Raw genomic sequence first — 27212 nt, forward strand, 5'->3', positions numbered from 1 at the left:
AATGTACCGGAGCCTCTGCTTCCGTAACAAGTAACATAACAAGTCCAAGTGTATTTTCAATTTTTTCTATACTTCTTTATTTATAGGTCCAACCAATTATTTCTTTTCAGCTGTGTTTGCATAAAAAAAAACCAGAATCATTATATCCTGGTCTTCTTATCTGTCCAATATGTAAGAGACATTGAAAACAGCGAATCCAGAGATGAAGAGTGTGGATTCCCAGTTCCAAATACACATCTGATTGTCTACTGCAAACAATTTCAAAATTTTTTTTTTTTTTAGGATTTTACCCACAAATAATGCAAATTTGATAAGAATTTGTTAATGGAAAAAGAAAAAATTTGCCATTAATATAGCACATTCCAACATGTGTTTGGCTTGAAATGAGTTATGGTTGTTAAGTTGAGTCTATGGTTGTTGAGTTGAGCTTAGCTGACATAAGAAAATCATATTCTGCTTTAATAATTTGCTGATTATCTTTAACATATTGCAATTTAAAAAGGGCAGCAAGATTGAGTTGAGGATGTTGTGGGGTTAGTTCATAGAACAACATCAGTTTCCTATACTAAAAGTTGCATAGGTACTGTACACACAAAAACAAAAGATTTTTTAACTGGAACTGGTAATCTGTCTTCAGTTTATAAAACATTAAATCTGACTTTGTTTATAAGGCTAAATTAGTTTGGATTTATTCATGATTTTTCCAATCCTGTTTGCAGTGTGACCCATTATTCTTTGAAAAATTACAAAAGTACTGTAGCTTGAGGTAATAATTTCGGAACCTGAAATGCAATTATTTTTAGCTTTAACATAATTGTAATTGTAGGCAGGGTATAACATCCAACCATTATCTTATGTTCATAGATGAATAGTTTGGGAGTCAGTCCTACTCATTCTACAGTATAAGATTTGGGCTTCTTCTGCTGAGTACATTTTAGAGCATGATATTATTATTACAAATTATATAATTTTCCATCAAATGTTTTCGAACTTTGGCATCTTTTTATTGATCATGCTTGTTAAGAGTAAGAACAGTGGTAATTTTTCTGACACTCTTCTTTTCTTAGACCTTATTGAGTGATCTTTGTATAATTTTGATGGTGCACCTTGTTGAAAATTTGTTTTCAATCTTGCTTCTGAGGTTCATTTACAATAAATTCCCTATTTAAGCATTTCACGTAACAATTTCTAAACCTCCATTTTTGTCAACCTAATTCATTCCATTTCTTTTTAAAGTATTTCATAATTTTTTAGTTGAAACCAGAAAATACATTATTTCAAAAAAGTTAAAAAAGCAAATAATAGCAGCCAAAACATTTTAAGTAAAACATATCATTTTTCACAAGCATGTAACATGAAATAATTTAAAAAGTTTCATGGCAGGCAAACCTGAGCAAAAATTTTCCTGGTTGATCAAAATTTTATTTTTAACAATTTGTTTAAAATAAAAATTATTAAACATGCGGTAAATTGTGTATTTTGTAACCTTTTTTTATTTTTTAAATTATTTCATGTTGGTCTTCTATATTTCTTGTATATAATTTAAAAAATTGGTATATCTGTGACATTTGTAGGAGTCAGTATTTTAAAAAGTTTGTAGTTTGATTTTTGCTAATTAAATTTTTTTGAAATTAATTATTTTGATAATATCTATTATAAATTTTTTTTTTTTTTTTTTTGTATTTATAGCATGAACAACAGTGCAACTGTAAATTTACCTTGCAACTGAAAACCAAACTAAATCTGTCTGAGAAACGAAAACTGAAGCACAAATTTGAATTTGCAAATGTCCAATATCTTCTCTAAACACACCCAAAGCAAAGCATGCAATGGGTGTGTTTAGAGAAGTGTGTATTTTATTTTTATATGCTTGCAATTGTAACTTGCTTTTTTCCACGCACCCTCTTTTTTATAATAAAAACATTATTTTTGACATAAAATTAAACATAAACATATAAATAAACATATTACTATTACAGATTATTTGTAATATATTAGTATAAATCAATATTTTTCATAATGCTAGAAAATCGAAAAAAAAAAAGAAAATAGAAAATTTGTACTAAATCAGTCTAGCACAAGTAATCAAAAGCAATCAAAGCTCACAGAAAAATTTAAAAACTTACATTAAAAACATAGCTAAGATAAAAACAAAGAAAATATAAAAACTTAAGCAAGATATAAAATGATACCCATCAATCATCGCTAAATAGTGATGAACAAAAATATAAAACAAGTATTATTTACTAAACAGAAAAATAAAAAAATTTAAAATTCAATATATATATATATACGCATGCAATATCTAATAATTAGAGTTGCACTGATGCCTACTTTTAGCCGATGATGATGCTAATTGGTACTATATAAATTAAATTTTGTACTCTTTCCTTCTTTACTAATAGGTAAATTACACAGGTCAACAAAAAAAAAATTTTTTTCTGGTGCCGAGCAAACATTTTGTTTTTTGTATAGCATTTCTCATTTTGATTTCAAATATGTAACTCTTTTTTTACCATCAGGTCAAGTTGTAAAGATATTTAGGTTCAAATCTTAAGTATTTAGGGTAAAGTCCCTAATATTGTCGAAAAAAAAGTTATTCAAAAGTATGTCAACCTGGGTCTCAAAAGAAGCGTATTTTCATAGAGATTTTAGAAAACATAAATATTTTTCCTTAAAATTTATTGACAAAAAAATTATGTAAAAAAATGCTAAAGACTCTTAAAAAAAAGTCAACAAAATGTTATTCACCAAAAATACACAAAATACTTATTTTTATTACAAATGAATAACATTTTTAAAATCTCTATGAAAATACGCTTCTTTTGAGACCCAGGTTGACATACTTTTGAATAACTTTTTTTTTGACAATATTAGGGACTTTACCCTAAATACTTAAGATTTGAACCTAAATATCTTTACAACTTGACCTGATGGTAAAAAAAGAGTTGCATATTTGAAATCAAAATGAGAAATGCTATACAAAAAACAAATTGTTTGCTTGGCACCAGAAAAAAAAAATTTTTTTGTTGACCTGTGTTATCTATTTATAAATTATTAAAATTTTAAAATAGATTTTAATGCTTGCTTATTTGCTAACATTTATTTAATGCTTAGATGTTTTGCTCATTGTTAACTTATTTTTTATTTCATTTTATTTCCAAGTTTACTTCCAAGAATATATATATATATATATATATATATATATATATATATATATATATATATATATATATATATATATATATATACACACAAAAGTGTATATATATGAATAAAGAAAATATCTTTATTTTATCATGTATAATTAAAAGAGTGCTCAATAGATAAACTAGAGCTATATAGTATATATGTTACTGTTACCTGCAGTAACAGGAGTTAGCTAAATGGTAATGCTTATAATAAAATATTATATAATTTAAATTGCAACTCTGAGCTTCATGTGTTACCACAATCTTCAGACAAGTAGTAAAAATTTAATTTTGTTACAATAAGTTTAGTGGACATTATAGTTTATATTATATTTTAGATCGTTACAGGACAGAAATTGTTTAGTAGTTAGATTAATGTTATTACTAATTTGTTTTTAGTTAGCTAATAGTTGTGAAATAGTTAAATGTTTTAATGGTTGTTTAAAAATATTTGTTTATGTGATAATATGCATTATTTATATATTAAAAAAATATAAAATTAAAAATTGATATAAAAATATAAATAATATTATGAATTATATTACAATAGATGTGTGTGTAAGTAGTTTATTAGTTAGCCTAGAGATATATGAAGTAGAGTAGTACAGTTATTGTTAGTTAGGTTTGTATAGAGCTTTGTAATTTTTTAATAAAAATTTGTTTTTGTGGCGGCACTTTAATATAATTTCTGTCCTTTTATTTGGCAGCTCCTCAGGTTTTGGATCTGATATAATAGCAAATTTCTGATATAGATATAGTACGCACGTTTTGGAAATATTTGAGTTGGGGATACAGACTTCAGAATAGACCATGTTAATATAGGTTTATCTGGTTTTCCATTCACCTTCTGTTAATCCAATATAAACTCTGTTGGGTTGGTTTTTAGCTGCGATGATGCATTTGTATGTAATGTTTATACATTTGTACATACCATTCAGGGGGCATTTTGTTTTATTTTGACAATTGCATTTTGGGTCATTATTTTCCATTCTTGGAAAAAAAATTTTGTAGCTTACCTTTACGGTGTTTCTGTTTAAGATTTTGTGAAGTTTGTGTGTTTTAGAGAAGTTTTTTTCTAGTAAATTTAAAAACATTTTAGAAACATTTGTAGAGATATTTTTGTTAAATGGGGGGTTGAACCATATGATATTGCATTATGATTTTTTGGGGATGTTCTTTGTTTGATCTGATATTTAAGGGAGTAGTTTTTGTATCCGCTATTTTTTAGTGCTTGCTCATATTCATTTTTTAGACTGGTTAAATACAACTTCGTTTGAGGAATTTTGCAAAAGTCTATTGCATATTAAAGTAGGCAAGTGTTTTACTTGTGGTGTGTGATTAGAAGATGTGTAAATGTATTGAAGATTACCGTTGGGTTTTTTGAAAGGCTTATAAGTGTTTTGGGCTAAATTAAAAATAACATCAAGGAAGTTGCTGATCTAAGTTTTGTTTTTATATCTATTTGAAATCCTATATCTTTGAACTTTTCGATTATGCATTTTTCGCATTTGTTCCATTTTGTGGCCGTTAGAATTATGTACTATCAACAAGCCATCATCATGGTAATGCCCAATCTATATCTATATCTATATCTATATCTATATATATATATATATATATATATATATATATATATATATATATATATATATATATATATATATATATCAAAGTAGTTTAGTAAAAATCAAAATAGTCTAATAGACTATTTTGATATAGATGAAAATAAACATTCAAAGTAATTTGTAAATTTGGCAAAATAAAAATATCAAGAAGAAAAACATCTGGCAGAAATTTTTTTTTACATTTTACATTACATTTTCTTTTCTTGATTTTAAAGTTATCTCTTTGTGTAGTTTAAATCCATAAATCATTTAATTGTTTTCCTATATTATAAAAAGATACTAAATGCAGGTAGCTCCTGATAAAAATGGTTCAAAAAATATCTAAAGTTTTAGTGGTTGCAGATATGTTTACATAATAACTTAGGTTTACTCGTGCATTTTTGTTTATGAAATAATCATATTTTTAAATACAATATAGAAACACAAAAATATAAAAACTGATTTTTTAAAACAATCGGCATTGGTCAATGGTTACCAAGACCGATGTAGATGCATCGGCTAAATGATCTATACATCAGCAGGCCGATGCATCGATGCAACCCTTACTATATACAAAAATAACTTACCATACCACTATTTAATACTATTAGGAAAATAAACCCAAAGCCAAAAAATAGAAAAATATGTTTAATTGGAAAATCTATAAAACACTACAAAGTCTTCAATAAACCCTGCTATAAATTCAAGTTCAAATTCTGTTTTTATGACAGTGTTAGGGCTTATTGAAGATTTTGTAATGTATTGTTTGATTTCTAATTAAGTGCATTTTTGTCTTTTTTATAGGTTTTTATTATTATAATTACCTACATTAGTGTTTTAAATTTTTAGGGTTTTTTGTTAGCTTTATTTGCACTAGTGGTTTAGTTTTTGTGTTTCAATTTGAGCGACACATTCTTTATCTATTTTTTACAATTTTCTATAGTGGTATGTTGTTTCCATTTTTTTATTTATAACATTAAAAAATTATTGCATTTATTATTCTCCATTCACTAACTGTGCCTCATAAAAGACTACTGATAAAACTTAAATGTTATGGGATTTCTGGTACATTGTTAAAATAGATTGAAGCATTTCTAAAAATAGAAGACAAAGAGTTGTCATGAAAGAAATAGTCTCTTCTTGGAAGGATATAATAGTGGTGTGCGGCAGGGCTCGGTTATTGGTCCTTTACTATTTATTATTTATATAAATGATTTGCCTGAGAACTTTGTTAATATTTCAAAAATGTATGTTGATGATGCAAAAGTATTATCATAGGTTAATTGTGAAGCAAGTGTTAACCTATTGCAAAATGACCTAGATAAAGCTGTTAACTGGTCCAACAAATGGCTATTAAAGTTTAATTTTGAGAAGTGTTTGATAATGTACTTTGGTAAAAATAACCAAAAAAGAACTTATTTTATGCAAAATATACCTTAAAGTACCACTGTCGCTAAAAAAGATCTTGGTGTAGTTTTTACCTCTGACTTGAAATTGAAAAATCAAATAATTCTATGCGCAAGTAAAGTAAATAAAGTTTTGGGTATGTTGATGACATTTTTAAATTTAAATAGTGAATTACTAAAAATTATATATACAACTTTTGTAAGAGCGTTAATTAAATTTGCTGTATCTGTGTGGTCTCCATGTCTTAAAAATGAAATTAATCTCTTAGAAAAGGTACAGCACCATGCTACAAGAATAATATAACCACTAAAAAAGATATGCTATGAGAAAAGATTAGATAAAATGGTCTCACTACTTTAGTTGTAAGACGGATTTGGGGTGACTTGATTCAAATGCATAAGTTATTCAATGGAATTGAAAAAGTAAATTTAATTAATGAAATTTTGCCAAGAAGTTATCAATCAGCAAGAGGTCATTAAATAAAATATAATTGTAAAATAACTAGTTTTTGTCTCGGCATTATTTTTTAACAAACAGAGCACCATTTTATTGGAATCAACTACCTACTGATGTCGTTAATGCTATTTCTGTAAATTCTTTTAAGACTAAACTTGACATAAGGATTTCAAATAATGTAACTACACTGAATAATGATACAGCTGTCTAAGTGTACTTGGTACACTCACCGATTTATTGGTCACAGCTCAAATATATTACTATTACTATTACTAACTTTAGGTGTGGTTAGTTTTTGGCTAATTTTAGTGAAGCCCTACTTACATACTGCAGTATGCAACAGGTGCAAACTGCATGGTTAAACATAAGTGGTGATGATGTTTATCTGACAAAGATAAAATAGTTATTGGTGCTGAGTCTTTTCAAAAAGCTGGTGAAAATATATGTGATTCTGAGGAGAAGTTTATTACGTAACACTTCACAATCTACATTTATACATAAACATTGATTTTTCTTTTCTTAAACCCCATATTATTTTAGGTTGTTTTTGCAGTTGATTTTAATTAGATATGCTTTGATTTGGTAAATAATATTTATTTTATATTTTTGTTCATTAGTATCTATAAATAACTTTGTGTTTTATTCAATATTGTTTATGTGTTTTGTCTACTTTTACTTACGTATTTGTCATTAATTTATTATAAAAAAAGTGTTGTTTTTTTATTATCCTTTATTTTTATCTAGACAACTGTCTAAGCTTGCTTTGTTAGAAAACTAAATCTCCTTTATCATTATTTATTTCATTCTTCCATCAGCCTTTTACTGACCATGTGTGATGATTTAGCAAATTTATGACACAACTTTTAACAATATAGGAAAGAAGTTTATTACTATATTTATTAATTCTATTTTTTAACTAAGTTTACCTACTTAGAGGGACCACTACAGTCAAGGAGCTAATTATTTTATTTTTTTTATTATTTTGCAAAAAAGACAAGGAAAAGATTATAGAAAAGTATACACAACTAACAAAAAGTATTTACCTTTCGAAAAAAAACATTTTTCTTTACTCTTTTTTTATTTTATTGTGCCACTGAATTGAATTTTTTGTTTGTTTGTAAGCTTGCTATTAGATTGTATTATATTGTATTCTTTTTTTATTTTACTTTTGCTTTTTATAATTTGTTTTATAATTTGTATAGTTATATATAAATTAGATCTTGTAAACTTTTAATTTTTGTGTGTGTGTTATTTGTGTTTTTTAGTTCACAGAGACACAGGTATGTTTCTTTATACAGTTTTAAAGGTTATGCAGTTTACGAAATATTTTTTAACATAAAAATACAAAAAAATAAAAATTAACAACTAAATAAATTATAAAACATACTACAAAAAGCAGAAGTAAAAAAAAAATAATATATAATGCAAACAATAAACAAGCTTAATGCAAACAATAAGCAATAAACAAAAAACAATAATTTATAATGCAAACAATGAACAATAAACAAAAAAATTCAATTTAGTTTCACAACAAAACATATAAATGTACGTATAACGTATGCTGGCAAAAGTAAGTAAATACCTAATATATATGTACAAGAATGTGCATGCAAAGTTTAAAACATAAAAAAATACCAATAGAGTGGACAGCTTTTAAATAATTTGCCATTCTTTTTTCATTTTGATCACGTCTAAAAACAGCATTAAATAAATTTCCTTAGTTTTAAATTGATTAATCTAAAAATTAGTTTAAATAAAAAAAACTATACACAAAAATTACCCTTCAAGAACTTTACGGGTATTTTCATCATTGTTTTCTATCATTCTTTTTAAACCACCCATTTTGTATTTTAAATAATGAGCTGTTGGAGCACCAACAGTAATGAAATCGTAAAAAAACTCTAAAAAAATTTGTTAAGTGATTGCTTAATTTATATATTAAAAAAAAATCAATATGCTACAAAATTTAATCTCACCTTTAGCATTATCTTCTGTGACACAGAGGCTATGAACATGTAGATTAGTTGGTATAAATTCTAATTCCTTTTTTGCCTTATCTGAACTACTCTTGAAATTGACACCTGAATAATTATATATCTATATCTATATATATCTATATCTATATATCTATATCTATATCTATATATATATATCTATATATATCTATATCTATATATCTATATCTATATATATCTATATATATATCTATATATATATATATATATATATATATATATATATATATATATATATATATATATATATATATATATATATATATATATATATATACATATATATATACATATATATATATATATATATATATATATATATATAAATATATATATAAATATATATATATATACATATATATATATATATATATATATAAATATATATATATATATAAATATATATATATATATATATATATATATATTATTTTAAAAAATCAAGAAATACAGTTTCTCTCAATACTAATAATTGTATTATTGAAAAATTTTTCGCTGGGTTATAGATACCAGCATCATCAGCTGGGTTATAGATACCAGCATCATCAGCTTGTTAAATATTACAATAATTATTAACCGTTATAGTTTATATAAAATTGTTACTATTGACATCAACCCTTGAATGGCTTCTTTTGCTTTTAAATTTTAAAAATGATGTCCTAAATAAAATAATCAAAACAAACTCAGCAAAACTTGTATTTGTTTTCAAATTTTTCAGCAAACGCCAGCATTTGAAAGAAAAGTTGACAGCGTTTGTTTTTCTGTCAATTTTATACTTGTTTTATAATTGTTTGCATGTTTGTTGATTTGTCGAACCCTGTTTCAAAATTTATATATATATATATATATATATATATATATATATATATATATATATATATATATATATATATATATATATATATATATATATATATATATACATATACAGTTAGTTAGGAAAGAGGCATGAAGTTCCAATTAAATCTTCATTTGCGGTGCTCTGTGATAAGACTATAAGGACTTCTTGGGACACCTAAATAAAATTAAACTAAAAAAAAAAGATAAAGCATAAAGAGATTACAATGCGATCAAAGATGCATCCAATATGCAATCAAAGATGCATCCAACATGCAATCAAAGATGCATCCAACATGCAATCAAAGATACATCCAACATGCGATCAAAGATGCATCCAATATAGTTCATATGATTCAGTAAAGTAAATCATTACTTTCAATGGTTTTAATTTTAATTTTCTTTCTGAAAAAAGTTCCAAATTAACATAAGCTCTGTTTTATTTGTGTTAATTAAAAGTTTATTTGTAGAGAAACATTTATGAGAATTCTCTAGACCTTTAATTAGAACATCTTCAACATCTTCATTCTTCTGATACATCTATAAGTACAGCAGAGTGTGGATTTGAACATTTGAATTATATGTATATATACATCAGTGTTTTTATTTTATTTATTATGATTTAAATTCAAATTTTGCCTTACATAAAGCCATATGACAAAAAAAATTATAAAAAGAAATATTTCTTGCTATAAAATATTTTTGAATGACAAAAACAAAATTCTATAAAGTTAGTATAGAAACTTTAAATAACTACTGAAAACAAAATAAAGAGAGTATAAAAAACATAAAGAATGAAAAATATAAAGGATAATAACTAAATGCAACAATATAAGGGGGAGTTACAAAACTTGTAGTTGTTACTTAATCTTGTTTTAAAATTTCTTTTTACCTTCATATTGACATAAATCAGCCAAACTATTTGAATAGCGTTGGATTAAATCAAAATAGTTGTATTGGACAACATCTTTCTTTACTTTTTCCCATTCAGGGTGAAGCTACAAACAAAAAAATATTATTTATACTTATTTGTTATAGTTATACACTTGAATTTTTTTGCATTTTTATGGTATGTTACCTGACCAAATCCATGCAACTGTAAAACTGTTTCTTTTTCTTCAGAAATATAAAGTTTTCTATATAAAAAAAAAGATCATAAAAAGATTATAAAATAAATTTTATATATATATATATATATATTATATATATATATATATATTTACATAAGTATATATACAGCTCCAAAGCTTAGTGACAGCTCAATTTATCTGTTTAAACCATATTTTTACTTTAATAGAAAATATAGCAAATTTTATGACTATTATTTGCAAAATACTTTTGGCAAAAGAATAATAATAATAAAGAGTAATAAAGAAAAGATGAAATAAGAAATATTTACTCCTTTCAGCCAACTAATTTCTATAAAGAACTTCATCAGTATTTTTTTTTTCTTTTCTCTTTTTATGTTATTCACCTCTATAAAGCTATAGTTGAGGCTACTTTATTGAGGCTACTTTATTGTGGTTACATATTGGATGCTGCTTTATTGTGGTTACAACCCTCTCTCAACTCCTAAATTCGAAAACACAAATCTTGACAAACAAGGCTGTTGCGCAGAGAAACAAATTGAGTGCGGTACTACTAGAGATGTAATGGGGATAAAACTTGGAACTTATTGCTATAAAGCTAGTGTTCTACCACTATACCACTACCAAATTTCAATTAAAAGAGGTACCAGGTTTTCAAATTAGCACAAAGTAAATTTATTTGTTTTTTTAAAGTTTAAAATTTAGAATTTGAGATTAAGCATCAATTTGTATGAATTAATAAATAAAGATTTAATAAGATATTTACAGATTTAAATGTAAAATACTAAAACTCGTAAAAATTAACAAAAAAATAAAAAATAAATAAAAGAAGAGATCTGTTGAGAAAAAGAAAAAGATGGTGCTGAAATAAATGATTATTGATAATAATCATGGGTTTTTAAGCTTGTAAGTGGTAAAGTTTTTTGAAAATTATTAAACATCCCTTCCTATGTATTTAGCACTCAAGAGTACCTAATTGTTTAAATTCAATGTTCTCTAATATTGCTGGTCTTCAAAAAAAACTTCTCCCAGGGTTAGGGTTAGGAGGGGGGGATATCAATGAAAAGTATACCATTTAAAAAAATCACTGTATGACTAAATAAACTGTTTTTAGACTTCATAAGTGTTCTATATTTGACCTTGTTTCTGACAAAATTGATTGTCCTCTTTCTTTTTACCCATCTGCTTCAAATATCAGTAACCTTGCCACAGTGCTCATCTGAGGCCAGCAGGGTAAATTTTAGCTTACTCTATTTTTTTTTATTCAATTATTATTGGGTTTGTCAAAGTTTTTAAAATAACTTTCAAAGTATAAACTCACTTTTTTTTTTATTTAAAACTTTTTTTTTTATTTAAAAAAAAATTAAGGAACAGATTTAAATTCATTTTCTAAAAATACTATTTTAAACAATATAACATTTGATACTCTATTTAAATACTTTAAGAAGTATTAAATAAATTTAAATTTAGTCACTTAATTTCGAACTTCATTTAAATTAAAATTTATGTTTGTTGAATTTTTACATACAGCAACATGCAAGGTATTTTAAAACAAAGGCTGCTTTCTGCTAAAAACTCTTGAAATTTGAAACCATTTCCATTCCTAGAAAAAGGAAATTAAAAAAAATTAAAAATTGCTAGAAAGTTACATGACATAATTGGAGTTTAAAAAAAAAGTAAAAATTTAAACCTTGCAGGAGCATAGAAACTTTTTTGGATAATATTTGCAACATAAGTTCTAAAATTGAAAAATTTTTTGTTTTAAATGTAAAATTTATATTTAAAATTAGGGGAGAAGGGGAACATTGGCACTTTATGACAAGAAATTGAAAAAAAAATAAAATAAAAATATAGGAAAGTAATATTTTTTGCTATTTTTCCAATGTGTTGGCAACTAAGGTTAGGACTATTGTAATTGTAATTGTAAAAATTAAATACAATTACACATTACAATACAATAATATTGTATTGTAATATTACAGAAACAATAAAAAAAATTTATTTTGGTATTGTATTGCTGTGATGAAAAACAATTGCAATAAGTATTGTATTGTTTTTCTTCTAACAATACAATAAAGTTTGAGAACTATTGTATTGTATTGTTTTAATGAAATAAAATTACAATAACTATTGTATTGTTTTGATGAAAACAATTACAATAACTATTGTAGTGTATTACTTTACATTAAAGTAGAAAAGCTAACGTATTTTAACGTATTTATATTCATCTCTGACGAACTTACTATTATTTTTGCTATTTTTTATTTACAGATTTGCAATATATTGCAAATTTTATTTTTTACATATTTAGATTTCGCATCACCTATCTTGTTATTTATTTCTAAGCTCTAAATGGCCGCAAAATATTGCCTGTCTGATGATAGCCTTACTATTATGAAAAATAACACTCATACATTATTTTATTCAGCCCTTTTATTTTTTCCTCTTGATTTTAATATAGGAAAATTAGCTTTAATTACACAAACAGTTAAACATAATAATTCTTCTTAAATAAAAATGTTAATGTCTTTTATTACAATAACAATATATTGTTATTGTATTACAAAGACAAATTACAATACAATATTTATTGTTATTGTAGTGGGTCATTACAATACATTTTTTTTTCAGATATTGTTATTGTTTTATAAAGATGAATTGCAATACAATATTCATTGTTATTGTATTACAGAATTACAATAGTTGTAAATCACAAGTATTGTTATTGTTTCTAAATTAAGTTAATACAATAACAATAATTATTGTTACTGTTATTGTTTTCATTACAATTACAATAGTCCTAACTCTATTGGCAACATTTAAATATAATTTATGTTTACAAAAATTAATAGTTAAAGATGATACTTTTAAACTTTTAAAACTACGATACTTTTGAATTTGGTAGTTTTTTGTACCAATGCTCCCTTACATAGGGACTATTAATACACAGCAAGGGTAGCATTTGTACAACACATGCTAACATAAATACATATAGAAAAATTTCATACTAAATATCTAATAAAAGATACTAAAAAAATAATTTAATATAAAAAAATTAATAAAACAAATACTACTTAAATTTACTACTTGAATTAAATAAATTAATAACCTACATATTTGCAATGTGCAATAAAGTAAAATATTACTGTAGTGTAAATATGTAATTTCCATAACAGATATTAAAAATTCCATACCAATGCTTCTCCATTTCAATGTACCAATCCTCACCTTTTGCCAGTGAGTGAATTATTTTTAGGTTTTTTTAGCAAATTTAAATTTAATCTTAAATTTTGATTAATTAAAACATCAATAAATGCTCAAAAAAGTAGCTTATTTACCATTCTCAACATAATGTGAAAAAAAATCAAGGTAACGGCAAAATAAACAACAGGTAAATTTACAGAATCTTTAAACCTAACTATATTTTTTGTGGAAAAAACGATTATAAACAACATTTGAAATCAGCATTTAAAAGTTGAAATTTATTTAAAATGCCTCAATATTTGCCTGTGTATCAATGCTCACTCTGTACCGATACTCCCCCTCTCCCCTACCTTTAATTTGATCAAAAAAATTGCAACTGTCTAGTAATTTCAAAAAAACATTGAACCAACAAAAAATATTATTTTATTAGTATGACTGCTGGGAGTTACTAGAAAGAAAGAATAGAGTTATAGAGCAAAGAAACGGTTGACAGAAGACTTAAAAAGTTGAAGGTTGTATGAGTCAGGAAAACATGAAGATGGGAGAGAGTTCCAAAGGGTTGGAGTGAGGGGGAAAAAACTAGATTAATAAAAGTTTTTAGAGCATGCAGGGACAGATACAGTGAAAGAATCAGACTTGGATGAATAACAAGTCAAGCAAGTGTGAGTTTTAGTTGATGGAAATAGAGATAATAGCTCCTTTGAGCAGCAACCATGGTAGTATTTGTAGAAAAGAGAAAGAGATACAAATTTACAAAGATAGGAAAGAGGCTCAAGCATAGCAGATAGACCAGGTCCAACTGCGTTTACAATTTGTTTTTGAACCTTGTCTAGAAGAAAAAGAGCATCATTAGAAGAACCAGCTCAAATATGACAACAGCATTCCATACAGAGACAAATAAGAGATAAGTAGAAATAGAGAATGGAATCAGGAGAGAGAAAATGATTGAGATGTTAAAGATTTTCCAAAAGTCTCTAGAGTCTAACTTCTGAAATAAGATATGAAATTTAGTGAACTGAAAATAATGGAGCTTAGCATCTGACAACACCTTCTTACATTGATTTCTTGCAATAATAAATAGCTGTTTGTTTTTGAGAGAGTTGTTCTTTTGAAAAAGATGAAAAGTGATTACAATTAGATATAGCAGCTACACAAGAGGGTGAAAATCATGGAGTAGAATGAGGCTTGACACTAATGAGGAATAAAAGCTTCCATTCCTGCCTAAATCCAGGAGGTTACATAGGAGACGCATTTTTCAGCTGAGAGGGAAAAGATATCAGCCCAAGGACCATCACGAAGAAAATTGCAAAAAGAGTCCCAGTCAGCTTTAGGGGAGTAGTAAGAAGTGTGATGATAGGATGAGTTGGCTAAAACAAAATCTCATTAACAGTTAAATAAGAAACACTTCTTTTAAACTTTATTAGTTTTTCTAACATATATATATATATATATATATATATATATATATATATATATATATATATATATATATATATATATATATTTATACACATATATATGTATATATATATACATACATACATACATACATACATACATACATACATACATATATATATATATATATATATATATATATATATACATATATATATATATATATATATATATATATATATATATATATATATATATATATATACATACATACATACATACATATATATATATATATATATATATATATATATATATATATATATATATATATATATATATATATATATATATATATATATATATATATATATATATGTATAATAATTTCATTCAATGAAATCCCCCTCTACTTCAATAACAGCTTCAATTCAAGACCTAAACCAACTGCAAGCGTGCTTGAGATGGCCCTCATCTATGTTGTCCATTACTCGGACAATGGATTCTTTCAGAGAATCTTTGGTGTTATGGGGATGTTTATTAACATCTATCTCAACGACGCCCCACACATAATAATTCAATGGATTCAGGTCTGGAGAATTTGGAGGTCACAAGTTTGGAGTGATGTGATCATAAAAATGGTCCGCCAACCATTCCTGAGTGTTTTGAGCCTTATGTACTGGTGCAGAGTCTAGTTGAAAAATTGTTGGGCCTTCCATTTCTTACTCTACTGATCCAAGGCTTAACAACAGTAACCAAGACTTCAATGTAAGCAGTAGAAGTAAATCTTAGTCCTTGCGGAAAGAAGTGTGGTGGCATCACATGTCCTTCGTTGTTAACAACCCCCAAAACCATGACAGTTACAGGAAATTCTGTGTGCATGACTGTTGGAACTTTGCAAGGGTCATCACACAGCTATCTGTCATTTCTTCTGTTTACTTTTTGATCTTGATCAAAGTTTTTCTCATCTTAAAAAAAACCAAAGCATGCTTTGCTCAGCAGGATGTTTCAGTTTGCATAACAGCCTCTTGGACCTTATCAAACAACTCGCTTTGGTGGTCTTGAACATAAACTGACCTCTCTTCATCACATTAGACTTGTAGCAAAGATTCTCATGAACAGTCCTTCAAATTGTGGCTTCTGAAACACCCAGGTCTTTTGCGATGGACCTCATTGACTTTTGGGGGCTCTCATCAACGATATTCTGAACTTGATGAATAAATTCAGGTGTTCTAGTTGTGTCTGACCGTTACTCATGCTTTTTATGCTTAGCAGCTAGATTACAATAACCATCATTTTCTTTAAACTCCATGCGAACTTTAAGAACAAAAGATTGGGCGACTTTAAGAAATAGTGCAATTTGTAAATCGCTATGTTTTGCCTTTAATGTTACAATTACAGCATGTCTTTTCATTTCTTATGTTAGCTTATTATCTGTTATTTTTAATTATCTGCAAAAAAATAAAAAAAATTAATGTAACATAAAGAAATGATGACATTACGCAATGCTTTCAAATAGCTGACGCACCCTGTGTGTATGTATGTATGTATGTATATATATATATATATATGTATATATATATATATATATATATATATATATATATATATATATATATATATATATATATATATATATATATATATATATATATATAATTACTTTTAAAACATTTTTGCCATTTATTTAGCATCTATTATTACCATTTTTGGTTGGATAATCAATTTTACAGTCTAACACTTGACTAGGCAGTCAGCATATTGTTTTCTTTTTTTTTATATATACAGTTTTTTGTTTTTTTAAATCAAGTCAATCTCTTAAACAAGCAAATTTTAATATAGAAATTAAATATTTTAACATATTCTAAATAAATTAATAATTTATGATAAATATTTTTTTGTGTTAAATAAACAATATTAAATATAATTGAGTAATAAATTATAGTACCAAGACTTTTTACTGTTTTTTGCTAAATGCAGAGTCTTATTAATATAAAAAAATATAATGCAAAGTCTTATTAATATAAGAAAATGAAAAAAACACTAAATTATATTAAAAGACTTATTAATATTTTTTGCTTTTTTCAATAAAATCCAAAAATTCCACACAAATTTTTTTTTAATAACATCTAAAAACTTAAATTTCTTTTTTTATTAACTTTAAAAAACGCATAGTTAAGTGTGCAATTTTTAATTAAATACAAGGTTGACACATTTTTTTTATAAATAAATGTAATAAATATATTCAGCATGTTTTCTATGCTGTATGTATTTATTTCTGTTTTACTACTAGAAATGTTTATTTATGTAACAAATATAATTTTTCTGAAGAAAACGATAATAACAATAATACTTATTTATATTTTTAAAAACTTTTATTTTTCAAAAATAAGTCAAACATTACTATTAAATTAACAGACTTTATTTAGCAAATTAATTTTATAATTGCAGCAAATATTATTAAGCCCAAGCAAAAAGCTGTTTGTATATGCAATTTTGGCACCTCAACCATGCTTATTTAAAATTTATTGTTTACATCCTTTTTACTTAGGCCATAGTCTAATGTTTTTTAAAAAACTAAAGTTTAAAAAAATTAAAATATGGAAAAAATCATACTCACTTAGGATGTCCAACTCTAAGCTAAAGCAAAAAATATTTTACATATAAAATAGTTATTGTTAGTTTTCTATACAAATTTTTCAATAGAAGCATTAAAGTTAGAACTTGAGAAAAATTAAACATACGCTTTTTGATGTGATGTCATAAAAACCATTTTCTCTCTAAAAACAACAAGTTATTTGGAATGAAATATTCTTGATTTAACAAAGTATACCTTAAATTATTTATGATTTTAATAAGTTTGCATACCAACCAGCCTTGGATCATAATATTGCCAACAACTTTATCAAGATTCCTGTAATAAGTTCAAACATTCAAAAATACAACTTTATAATTCATTTCCTAATAAAATTTGGTAATAAATAAAAAATCTCTAATTAATTTAGAATTATTTTAAACATTTACAATATGTGACAATTTTTCTAATATATATAATTTATTAGGTCATTGAATTACTTATTTAATTGCAACCAAAACTTTCTAATGATAAGGTGCTTTTTTTAGCTGTTTCTTAAATATATTATATAGAACACATAAGTTAAGTATACATTTACTTTAACTATATTATATAGAACACATAAGTTAAGTATACATTTACTTTAATTATTAGAAGTATACTTGACTTAAATACTTGAAGTAAATCTTATGTTTTGGTGTTTCTAATATCATTTAAGGGGTTGTCCATAAATTATGCCACACTTTAGGAGAAGGTGAAGGGGGGGAGGGGGTGAGACAATTTTGTGACAATTTGTTACAAGGGGGAGGGGGGGAGGTCTCAATTTTGTGACACAACATCTTTTTTTTTTAAGTTTTAAATCTAGAAAAGACCTTCTTTTAATTAAAAGAGTATCTGACCAAACTAAAACCCTCAGTTGATGTATGTACATGTTGATTGTAAAATCAACTACGCCTAAATCTTACTTAGTCAATGTGTAGTCTATTAACAGAGTAGTTACAGCCTGTTAATGAACTGTTATGGCTGTAACAATCTATAAGCAGTGCACGTTTTGCGCATTGATTTTATATGGTAAGAACTTTATTTAGTTAGTGCACAAAAGTGTGCAGCAACAAAAAAACAACCTTTGTGCACTAACTAAAAAAAATAATAATAATTTCGATACCAAGAGGCAAATCTGGAACCCTCAGTTTACTAGCCTGAGGCGGAATCCACTAGACCACGCTAACGTTGCAAGTTAAAATTATATTTATAAAATAATATTTTTGAATGCATAGTATAGTATATTGTATTATTATGCATTATATATTATATATAATATTTTGCATGTATTATATATTGGAAGAATAGGTTTTTAAAATTAGTATCATGTTTAGAATAGCGATGTTAATTTATACAATTTTACATGGAACTATTGGGGTTGAAAAAACATTAAACAGACTGAAAAGTACTAATTAATTAACTCAAAGAAGCTCAGAAAATTATAGATATTATTATATTTAAAATCTTTTTGTATTTTTTAAAATTTGGTACCCCTCTTCCCTAAAAAAATATCTAAAAAATTTTATGGGGGAGGGGGGGTACAAAATTGTTGCATACTATTAGGGGGGGGGGGGTAGGGCAATAAAGTGTTACAGATGTGCTATGAAGGAGGGGGGGGGGGGTATCAAAAACTGTGTGACGTAATTTATGGACAACCCCTAACTAATTTAGCATTTGTATCTAAACCATTTTCTTATAGTTAGAAATATCCAGACTCTTTAGACACTACACAAAAACAACAGGATATTTTAAGGAATGACCAATGCTTGCTAACTCCTAATAAATTTGTGTATTTGAGGTAAAAGCATAATAGTATATCTGGCAGGACCAAATAATCATAATTCATATTCTTTTTAAAAGCTCTCAACAACAAAAAGTTTTTTTTCTAGGAGCTAAAGATTTAAAAAAACCTCTAGAAAAAAAACTTATGCAGAGGAAAAGAAACAAACAGTAGCTCAACTTTTTTACTGAGTCAATTTGCTTTTGCAACAATATTAGTGTATTAAAGAAGAGACTTAAAATACCTTATGACAAATTTTTTTTAATGGTTCTTAAACCATTAATAAAATACAGCTTAAAACTAAATCACTTTATAATGATGACAATATCCTTTCAAACCTATTGAATACATCTTTATTTTAAAAGAAATGTAAAGTATGTAAATCATGCTATCAATCATAGACTGCAACTAGAAAGTTTGTGCTGATTTAAGGGTTGTTGCTATATAACATGGATAACACAGAAGAGGTTATAAAAAGATATTATTTTCTTTATGTAGGGGGCAGTAGAGACTCCAGTAAATATTATATTTTCTTTATTTCATTCCAAATTAAGTCATGCTAAACTGAGAAAATTATTTATTATTGACCAACAAATTAACTCTATGAAAATCCTACCAAGAAAGAACTAGTGACATCTCTAAAGATGATAATTCAAGGATTTTTAGGCAATCATGCAGCAAAGAATACTTTATGACTGTGAAAGACCTGTTACAAAACTATAAAACAATACAATTTTTCATTTTCATCTCAACTTTTTCCACCCTACTCTTAAAATGAGTGACAAACAAAATGAACACTTTCACCAGGATATTAAACAGATGAAATTTACCAAGAAAGGCAGAAAACCAAAAGTTAAAATTTTTTTTTTCTATAACATATGGCTCATTTTTTTATACAATAGTTTAAACTGTGTAAATTTTGTTTACAGCATATTTATCTGTATTAAAATTCAAAATAAAGGTAAACAAACATATTTAGATTTGATTTTTACTGTTACATTGTCTTTATTCTTTAATGGAACCTAAATTTGATGTAACTTTAAAATTAAAAGAATTAAGTTTATATATTTGTGTTTAGCAGGACAGATTTGACAGAAACCAGCTAGTCAACTAAATGTTATAAAACAAACAAAATATTTTTAAAAAATGTTATTATAAAATGTAATAAGCTTACATTATGCTCAGGGTCATTTGACAACTTTTAGCTTCTTTAATATCTCGAATAGTACAGACAGCACTTCCTATTGCTTCAACCTCATAAAAAAAAAAGATTTCATTAATTATTACTACAACTTTAATGGAGAAAAGAAAAATATAATAAAAAACATAACATAAAAAAAAGAAAATAAATTAAAAAAATTTACATCATTCTTTGATTTACTTATGACATTTAGGACAACAAATTTCAGCCGAGTTGAAAGCTGAAGCTTTGATCCCAGTGTTAATGTTTTAAAAAAATTGGGCTCATGAGATTCCTACATTAATTTAATAAATATATAAATAATTTAACAATATTATAAAACAACAATAGTAAATAACACTTTCTAAAATCATTATAACTAACTTATTATGAAAAATACTCTTCTTTGTTTTTAAATAAAAAACATACACTTCTTGGTTTTCAAATACTTTTAAAAAAATAAGGTTTTGTGGATTTTAAAAAAGTTTCAAATGATTCACCTCACAAACTTCAGTTTGAGAATACTTGACCCATTCAAATGAAGGAGGCTCCATAGTAAATACCTTCACCATAGTAGTGGGAGGTGATTCACTTTGAGGTAGCAGGTTTGCACAAGCTAAAAATTATTAGTTTAAATCATATCTTGATTGAAAAACTTTAATCGCAAAACAAAAAAACTATATGCAGCAGCTAGTATAGAGTTAATTTAACAACCATATGCAGTAACTAACAGAGAGCTGTGGTAGTAGAGAATAGTGATATCCCTGTTCATTAGATTTTTTCATAAATATATTTTAAAAACCACCTCCTGCCTCAATTCCTCTCCTTTTATGACATCTTCAAAGATTTCTTTCTTTATATTGATCCTAAAAACATGTGGTTTAGAATCAAACTAATGTGCTAGCCTTTAAGTTTATCAAAACTCTCTGCTAGCCTTTACCTATGGATGCTATGGATGGTAAAATTTTCAAAATTATACCTAAACAGATCTCCATAAAAGCATTGTCATTGTCGCTATCTGTTAAACTTAATGTATGTAATTTTTGACTGTTCACATCTATTGTCTTAATAAAACAAAAAATAAAAAAATAAAACTTAATAAATTCGCAAAACTATATAAAAAGAAAAACATTTGGAAAGAGAATTCTAATAATATATAAAACAAACCAATACAAAAAATATTCTGTATTTAAAGATTACTATTCTATTTGGTCTCTTTTAAGGGTGCCAAACATAAGATTAAGTATATTAGTTTTTAAATCAATTTATATGACACCTACTTTATTTCCTAGTCTTGGATGATAGTCTGGCAACGGATCCTTAATAAATAATATTTATAACAACATCAAATAGAAAATACCTTTGAATAAAGAAAATAAAAATATATTTAATTTAACTAAACACAATTTTTAAATTAACATTTCTTCTGCCTCCCTTTCCTACATTCTAGTTCAAAATTGAATACAACCAATTATACATCCATAACAACCGATTTCATAATGTTTACAAACCAGACTTATAATAATTGATTTTTAAAACTTATCTTTACACCTTGTTAACACTTTCTATTTTTGATAGAAATTTTTCAAAGCAAGAAAAAAATTCAATGAATTATTACAATAACTTTTAAAATTACAAATAATTGCATCTAATGAAAGTGCCCAAACAATAAGGCAACATCTTTCGGGATCGAAACGTAGAAATTTGCAGTAAATGAGGCAGTTGGGATAAATTAAAACTCAACCTTTCATGTATAAAGATTAATGTAGATAAATTATCTTTAAAGATGTTGATAGTTTAAACAAAGTCTTTTCATTTTATTTAATTATTAAATCAATAGGTCTACAACTCTACCCAATTTGTAACACTTCCACAACTTTAGTTATAAAATATCTTTACCCAACACTACGGCTCTACTCAGCAACTCTATCCTAACTTTGTATTCTAGCATCTATTCATTTCAGCCTTTTTAAAAACCTAATTTTAGAATTCTCTTCAACACCCATTAAAAAATTTTAACACTTGTGCATCCCAGTTTTTTTTAATTTAAAGCATAATTTAAATCTTCATTCATCATATGTTTACTTCCTTACTGAATATTTTTGATTATAAAGATCTATTATAAAACTTTCAGATAAAGAATTTGAGATTACACATACACATGAGAAGCTCAACTAACAAATTTCAAATCTCGCACAAGAAGGCCTAATTTTCATACCTGGTCACACGTGAGAAGGCGAGCTCAAATTTCATACCTGGCCAGTTTTCTCTAGTATCTCCTGTTGTAACTCAAGCATAGTCTGATAAAGTTTCTCGTAGCTGAAAAATAATTTTAACACTGATTTACTTATTAAAAAAAAATGTAATATGAACACTATTTATTGCAAAATTAAATTCAATATTAGGACTTAATAAAACATTAAACTTTAGAAATGAATTACTAGTAAATTGTTTTTTAAGTTGAATACATTACTAGTAAACTGTCTCTTATGTTGAATGCATTACGTAAATTGTTTCTTATGTTGAATGCATTACTAGTAAAATATTTCTTATGTTGAATTACAAGTAAATTGTTTCTGATGTTGAATTCAATTTGTGATTTAACTTATTAAAATAAGTTTAAATATTTAATAAGTTTAATATTTAATAAGTACAATTGAACTTTCTAAAATACTAACACCCATAATAAAATCTCAAATATAAACACCCATTAATAAAAAATCAACCATTATAAATTTAAATACCACTATATACACCCCTATTTTAACTGATAACTTACATTTTGATTTTTTTTTATATTCTACAATTTTAAACACTATTCTGTCATTAATGTTGCTTAAAAATCAGATTATTTGGAGAATATTTATAACATATTTTATACCTTGCAGACTTTAGCTGGTGTACCCATTCATTTAAATCTTCCTTAGTTGTTGTCCCAAACTCATATTTCTGTTCTTCAGAATCTTCAAACTCTGTTATCAAATTTAAAAACAAAACAGCCATAAATAAAGTTAGAGATAAAAAAGATCTTTTATAATATATATCAACATACAGGTTTTCTACAGGATTTTAATTCAAATAAGAATTAAAAAAAAAAAAAAACAGACTGTGAAGAACTAATAAAAGATTTTTTCATTTTTTCTCAAAAAAACATTGAGACAGTATCATTAAGATACATTTCTGAAAATCATAAATGAACTCAGAAAAATTTAATGCAAACACCACATTTTTTTGTGTGATTTTTATGAATATTATTTAGTTAAAAGGTTCTTTCAATGATTTTATAGATGTTTGCTGTTGAAATCAATGCTCTGCAAAATGCATTGCTTATATCCATAATCAGGATGGGATTTTTTTCTTTTGCAGCCTTTCAAATGATCTTTGATTATCAATGTAATGTTTCTTTTGTCTGTTCAATGAATAACTCAAGTGAAGTGTAATGATATTCAATGAATTCTGGAACATGATATTCTGAACATTTTCCCGACCCACCACAAGCTTATTTAGCCCCCTCCCCCCCTCTGTTTATTAACTTTTACTTTTTATCAATAAAAAAACAACATTTCAAAACTAAAAAAAAACTATTGCCTTATCTAAACAAATTCTGTGACTTCTTAAGTGATTTTTTAAGGTAGTTGTAGAATTTTCTGAGCATTTTATTATTTAGTTACAATGCTGACACTGTCGTAACTTCTTTCGTAATTAAATTTTTCCATTTTGTTGCGTATGTTCAGACTGACATTGTTAAGAATACGAATGTAAAATAAGGATATCAATTAGTTGTTTTACCCACCATTAAGAAAAAAATTTAATAACTGCAAACTATGCAAACTTTGAGTTAATGTAAATAATGCGTAGTGGTGTAGTGGTAAGAGCGCTCGCTTTGTAAGCGAGAGGTTCGGAGTTCGACTCCTACCACGTCCCTGGAAGTACCGCGCTTAACTTTAATAAAATTAAAAAAAAAAACACAAAAAAATGAGTAGCCTCCTCGACTGTAGTGGCCCCTCTCGGGCCTTGGGGAGGTGAATAATCTAAAAGAAAAAAAAATAAGAAGAAGAAGAAACTGGTGCTAAAAACCTTAGTTATAACATAAGAAACTCCTAAGAAAATTTTAGCACTATATTAGTAAAAAAAGAACCATTAATAAAAGAAACTCCCTTGTACTAGTGCTTAGACTTTTTTTATAAAAAAATGCTAACTACTAAAGTTATGAATTATATTACTTATTATCCAACAACTATAAATTAAATTGTTATTAAAAAAAGAAAATCAAATCAAGCTACCATTTTAATTGTTTTATTTAATGTGTTGCTTAAGAAACTTTTCTTTTAGTAACTGCTTATCTTTTTTTATTTGAAATTTTTGAATCAAAAAATTTGAACATTTTTAGGTTTGAATGAAACTTTAAGCAGTTAAAACTCATTATAATATTGAAATAGAACTTAACCATTGTGGCGAATGCTTGATTTTATTTTTTTGTTGCTTTAATTCTAATTAAATAAAAAATGAAAAAACAGTAAAAACAGTCATTTAAAAACAGCTGTTTGCTCTTTTTAATTTTTTGTAAAAAAACCAGATGTTTTAATGTTACTGTTAAACAGTGTTCAGAAACCCTAGTTTGTAGTCACAAGCTTACCGTTTATGCAAAAACCCAAAATATGATTAATATAAAAAGTGGCTTACTTGTTTGTATTGACTCTCTTAAAAAAGTGAATAAATGTTTTTAAAAAAGGTTTAAAATTTTTTTTTTAATTTTCTGCAATAAAAAATTGTATACAGGTGACAAACAGAACTAATCTAATAATCTAGTAGTCTTACATTGATTCTAAAAAAAGATTGTAGACAAAGAATCATTAACTATAATCATTAACCAAAAGAATGACCATCTAAAGAAGTAGTGAGACTCATTCATGAGAGAAGAAATTATATATTTAAATGTTAGGAGGTAAGAGGAATATAAATCAAAATTTAGTAATAATATGCTAATAGTATGATATGCTAAAATATTGATAATAAAAAATACTGTACTAAAACTTTACCAATAAATATAGTGGTGTTGACTATTTCTTAATCATACGCTAATTATATACCTTTAACCACACATTTTAACAAATATTGTAAAATATCTGCAGCAAATAATTAATTTTATAATTTTTTTTATACAATTTATTTGAAAATTACACTTACACAAATACTGTCAAAACCATTATTTGTATTTTGTTCTACATTTCTAACTAACACCATATTTTTATTATATTTATATAATAAACTTTTCTTTTCGATAAATGCTTATGAAAACCAATTATGTGTAATTTACATAACTTAAGTGATAAAGTAAAAAGAAAGTAAAAATGTGGACTCTAAAAATAAAAATAAGATTTATTTAATAAAAGAAAAGAGCAGCAGATAATTTGAAATCTTTGAATAAACTTTGTTATAATTTTGCTCTTCTTTTTTTGTACGATTTTTCAGGAACATTTTTTTGTATGTCTTTTAACTAAAAATAATACGATGTCATAGTAGACTAGTATACATATGTATTTTGATGTTATGCTGATGATGATTTTTTTCCTTCGTTTTTATTTATGCCAACTAAACTGCGTTTAATAAATGGATAATTTTCAACATAATAATAACTTGAATTTATCCTTTGCTTTTTTTTGAAAAATTTCATGGTTTATTTTTCAGAGCAAGTGAAGATTTTTAGCCATGGCAAAAGAAATTAGGAGAAAAAAAAATCTGATGCAAAACCTCCAATATAATAGTGGGTAAAACACTGACCTACAAAACATACTAATGCCTCCGGTTATAAAAACTTGCTTTAACTGTTCATTAATTCATGTATAAATAAAAAAAAGCCTTATGGAAATCCATCAAAACAACATAAGTGTGGAACTGAGCCATTAAAAATTAAAAAAAAAATTTATAGCGATCTTAAAATGTCTGACAGAATATTATGATAATAATACAATTAATTACTATAATAATTACTTATAAATATGAAAAAATTTGGAAAAAATCTTTGCATACTATAAAACTCATTTCACAAAAACAGCATACCAATGGTAAAACCATAATCCGAAAAAGAATTTTCTTCGACAACATTAAATCTTTCCAGCACTATTACACCTAAGCATTCTGAATTCTAAAAAGAAAATTGTTTTTATAAATAATACTTTTAAATAGATATAGATATACCAAGTTATATTAAAGAAATAAAAAAATATAAAGCATATTATAAAAAAGAAAACTCCAAAATCATGAACAATTTGAAGAAATTTGTTGCTCAAAAAAAGCTATATAAATACTTAAACCAAGAAAATTAGTGCATTGAAGACAACGAAACCTACTGCAAAATAAACAATTGGCAGGATAGCAATATTATTATCATTAAAAAAAAAAAATATGGCATATATTTATTATCAACTTTAAGTA

The 27212-nt window shown here is 25.7% G+C and overlaps 1 protein-coding gene across 1 annotated transcript in view; it reads right to left on the reverse strand.

The window, feature by feature from the left end:
* LOC100202677 (inositol polyphosphate-4-phosphatase type I A) overlaps nucleotides 1-27212 on the reverse strand; it is an 80194-nt gene that overhangs the window by 34725 nt on the left and 18257 nt on the right. The window contains exons 3-20 of the mRNA XM_065813136.1: nucleotides 26838-26922; nucleotides 23659-23749; nucleotides 23033-23096; nucleotides 22058-22096; nucleotides 21757-21841; nucleotides 21278-21393; nucleotides 20962-21072; nucleotides 20772-20851; nucleotides 18069-18114; nucleotides 17945-17980; nucleotides 17821-17840; nucleotides 12289-12336; nucleotides 12127-12201; nucleotides 10589-10646; nucleotides 10403-10508; nucleotides 8635-8739; nucleotides 8439-8559; nucleotides 8294-8349 (exon numbers count right to left, since the gene is read on the reverse strand). Coding sequence (XP_065669208.1) covers nucleotides 8294-8349; nucleotides 8439-8559; nucleotides 8635-8739; nucleotides 10403-10508; nucleotides 10589-10646; nucleotides 12127-12201; nucleotides 12289-12336; nucleotides 17821-17840; nucleotides 17945-17980; nucleotides 18069-18114; nucleotides 20772-20851; nucleotides 20962-21072; nucleotides 21278-21393; nucleotides 21757-21841; nucleotides 22058-22096; nucleotides 23033-23096; nucleotides 23659-23749; nucleotides 26838-26922 — 1342 coding nt within the window. The remainder of the gene's footprint in view (nucleotides 1-8293; nucleotides 8350-8438; nucleotides 8560-8634; nucleotides 8740-10402; nucleotides 10509-10588; nucleotides 10647-12126; nucleotides 12202-12288; nucleotides 12337-17820; nucleotides 17841-17944; nucleotides 17981-18068; nucleotides 18115-20771; nucleotides 20852-20961; nucleotides 21073-21277; nucleotides 21394-21756; nucleotides 21842-22057; nucleotides 22097-23032; nucleotides 23097-23658; nucleotides 23750-26837; nucleotides 26923-27212) is intronic.

Source organism: Hydra vulgaris, chromosome 12, assembly GCF_038396675.1.
Source record: "Hydra vulgaris chromosome 12, alternate assembly HydraT2T_AEP".
Classification (NCBI taxonomy): domain Eukaryota; kingdom Metazoa; phylum Cnidaria; class Hydrozoa; order Anthoathecata; family Hydridae; genus Hydra; species Hydra vulgaris.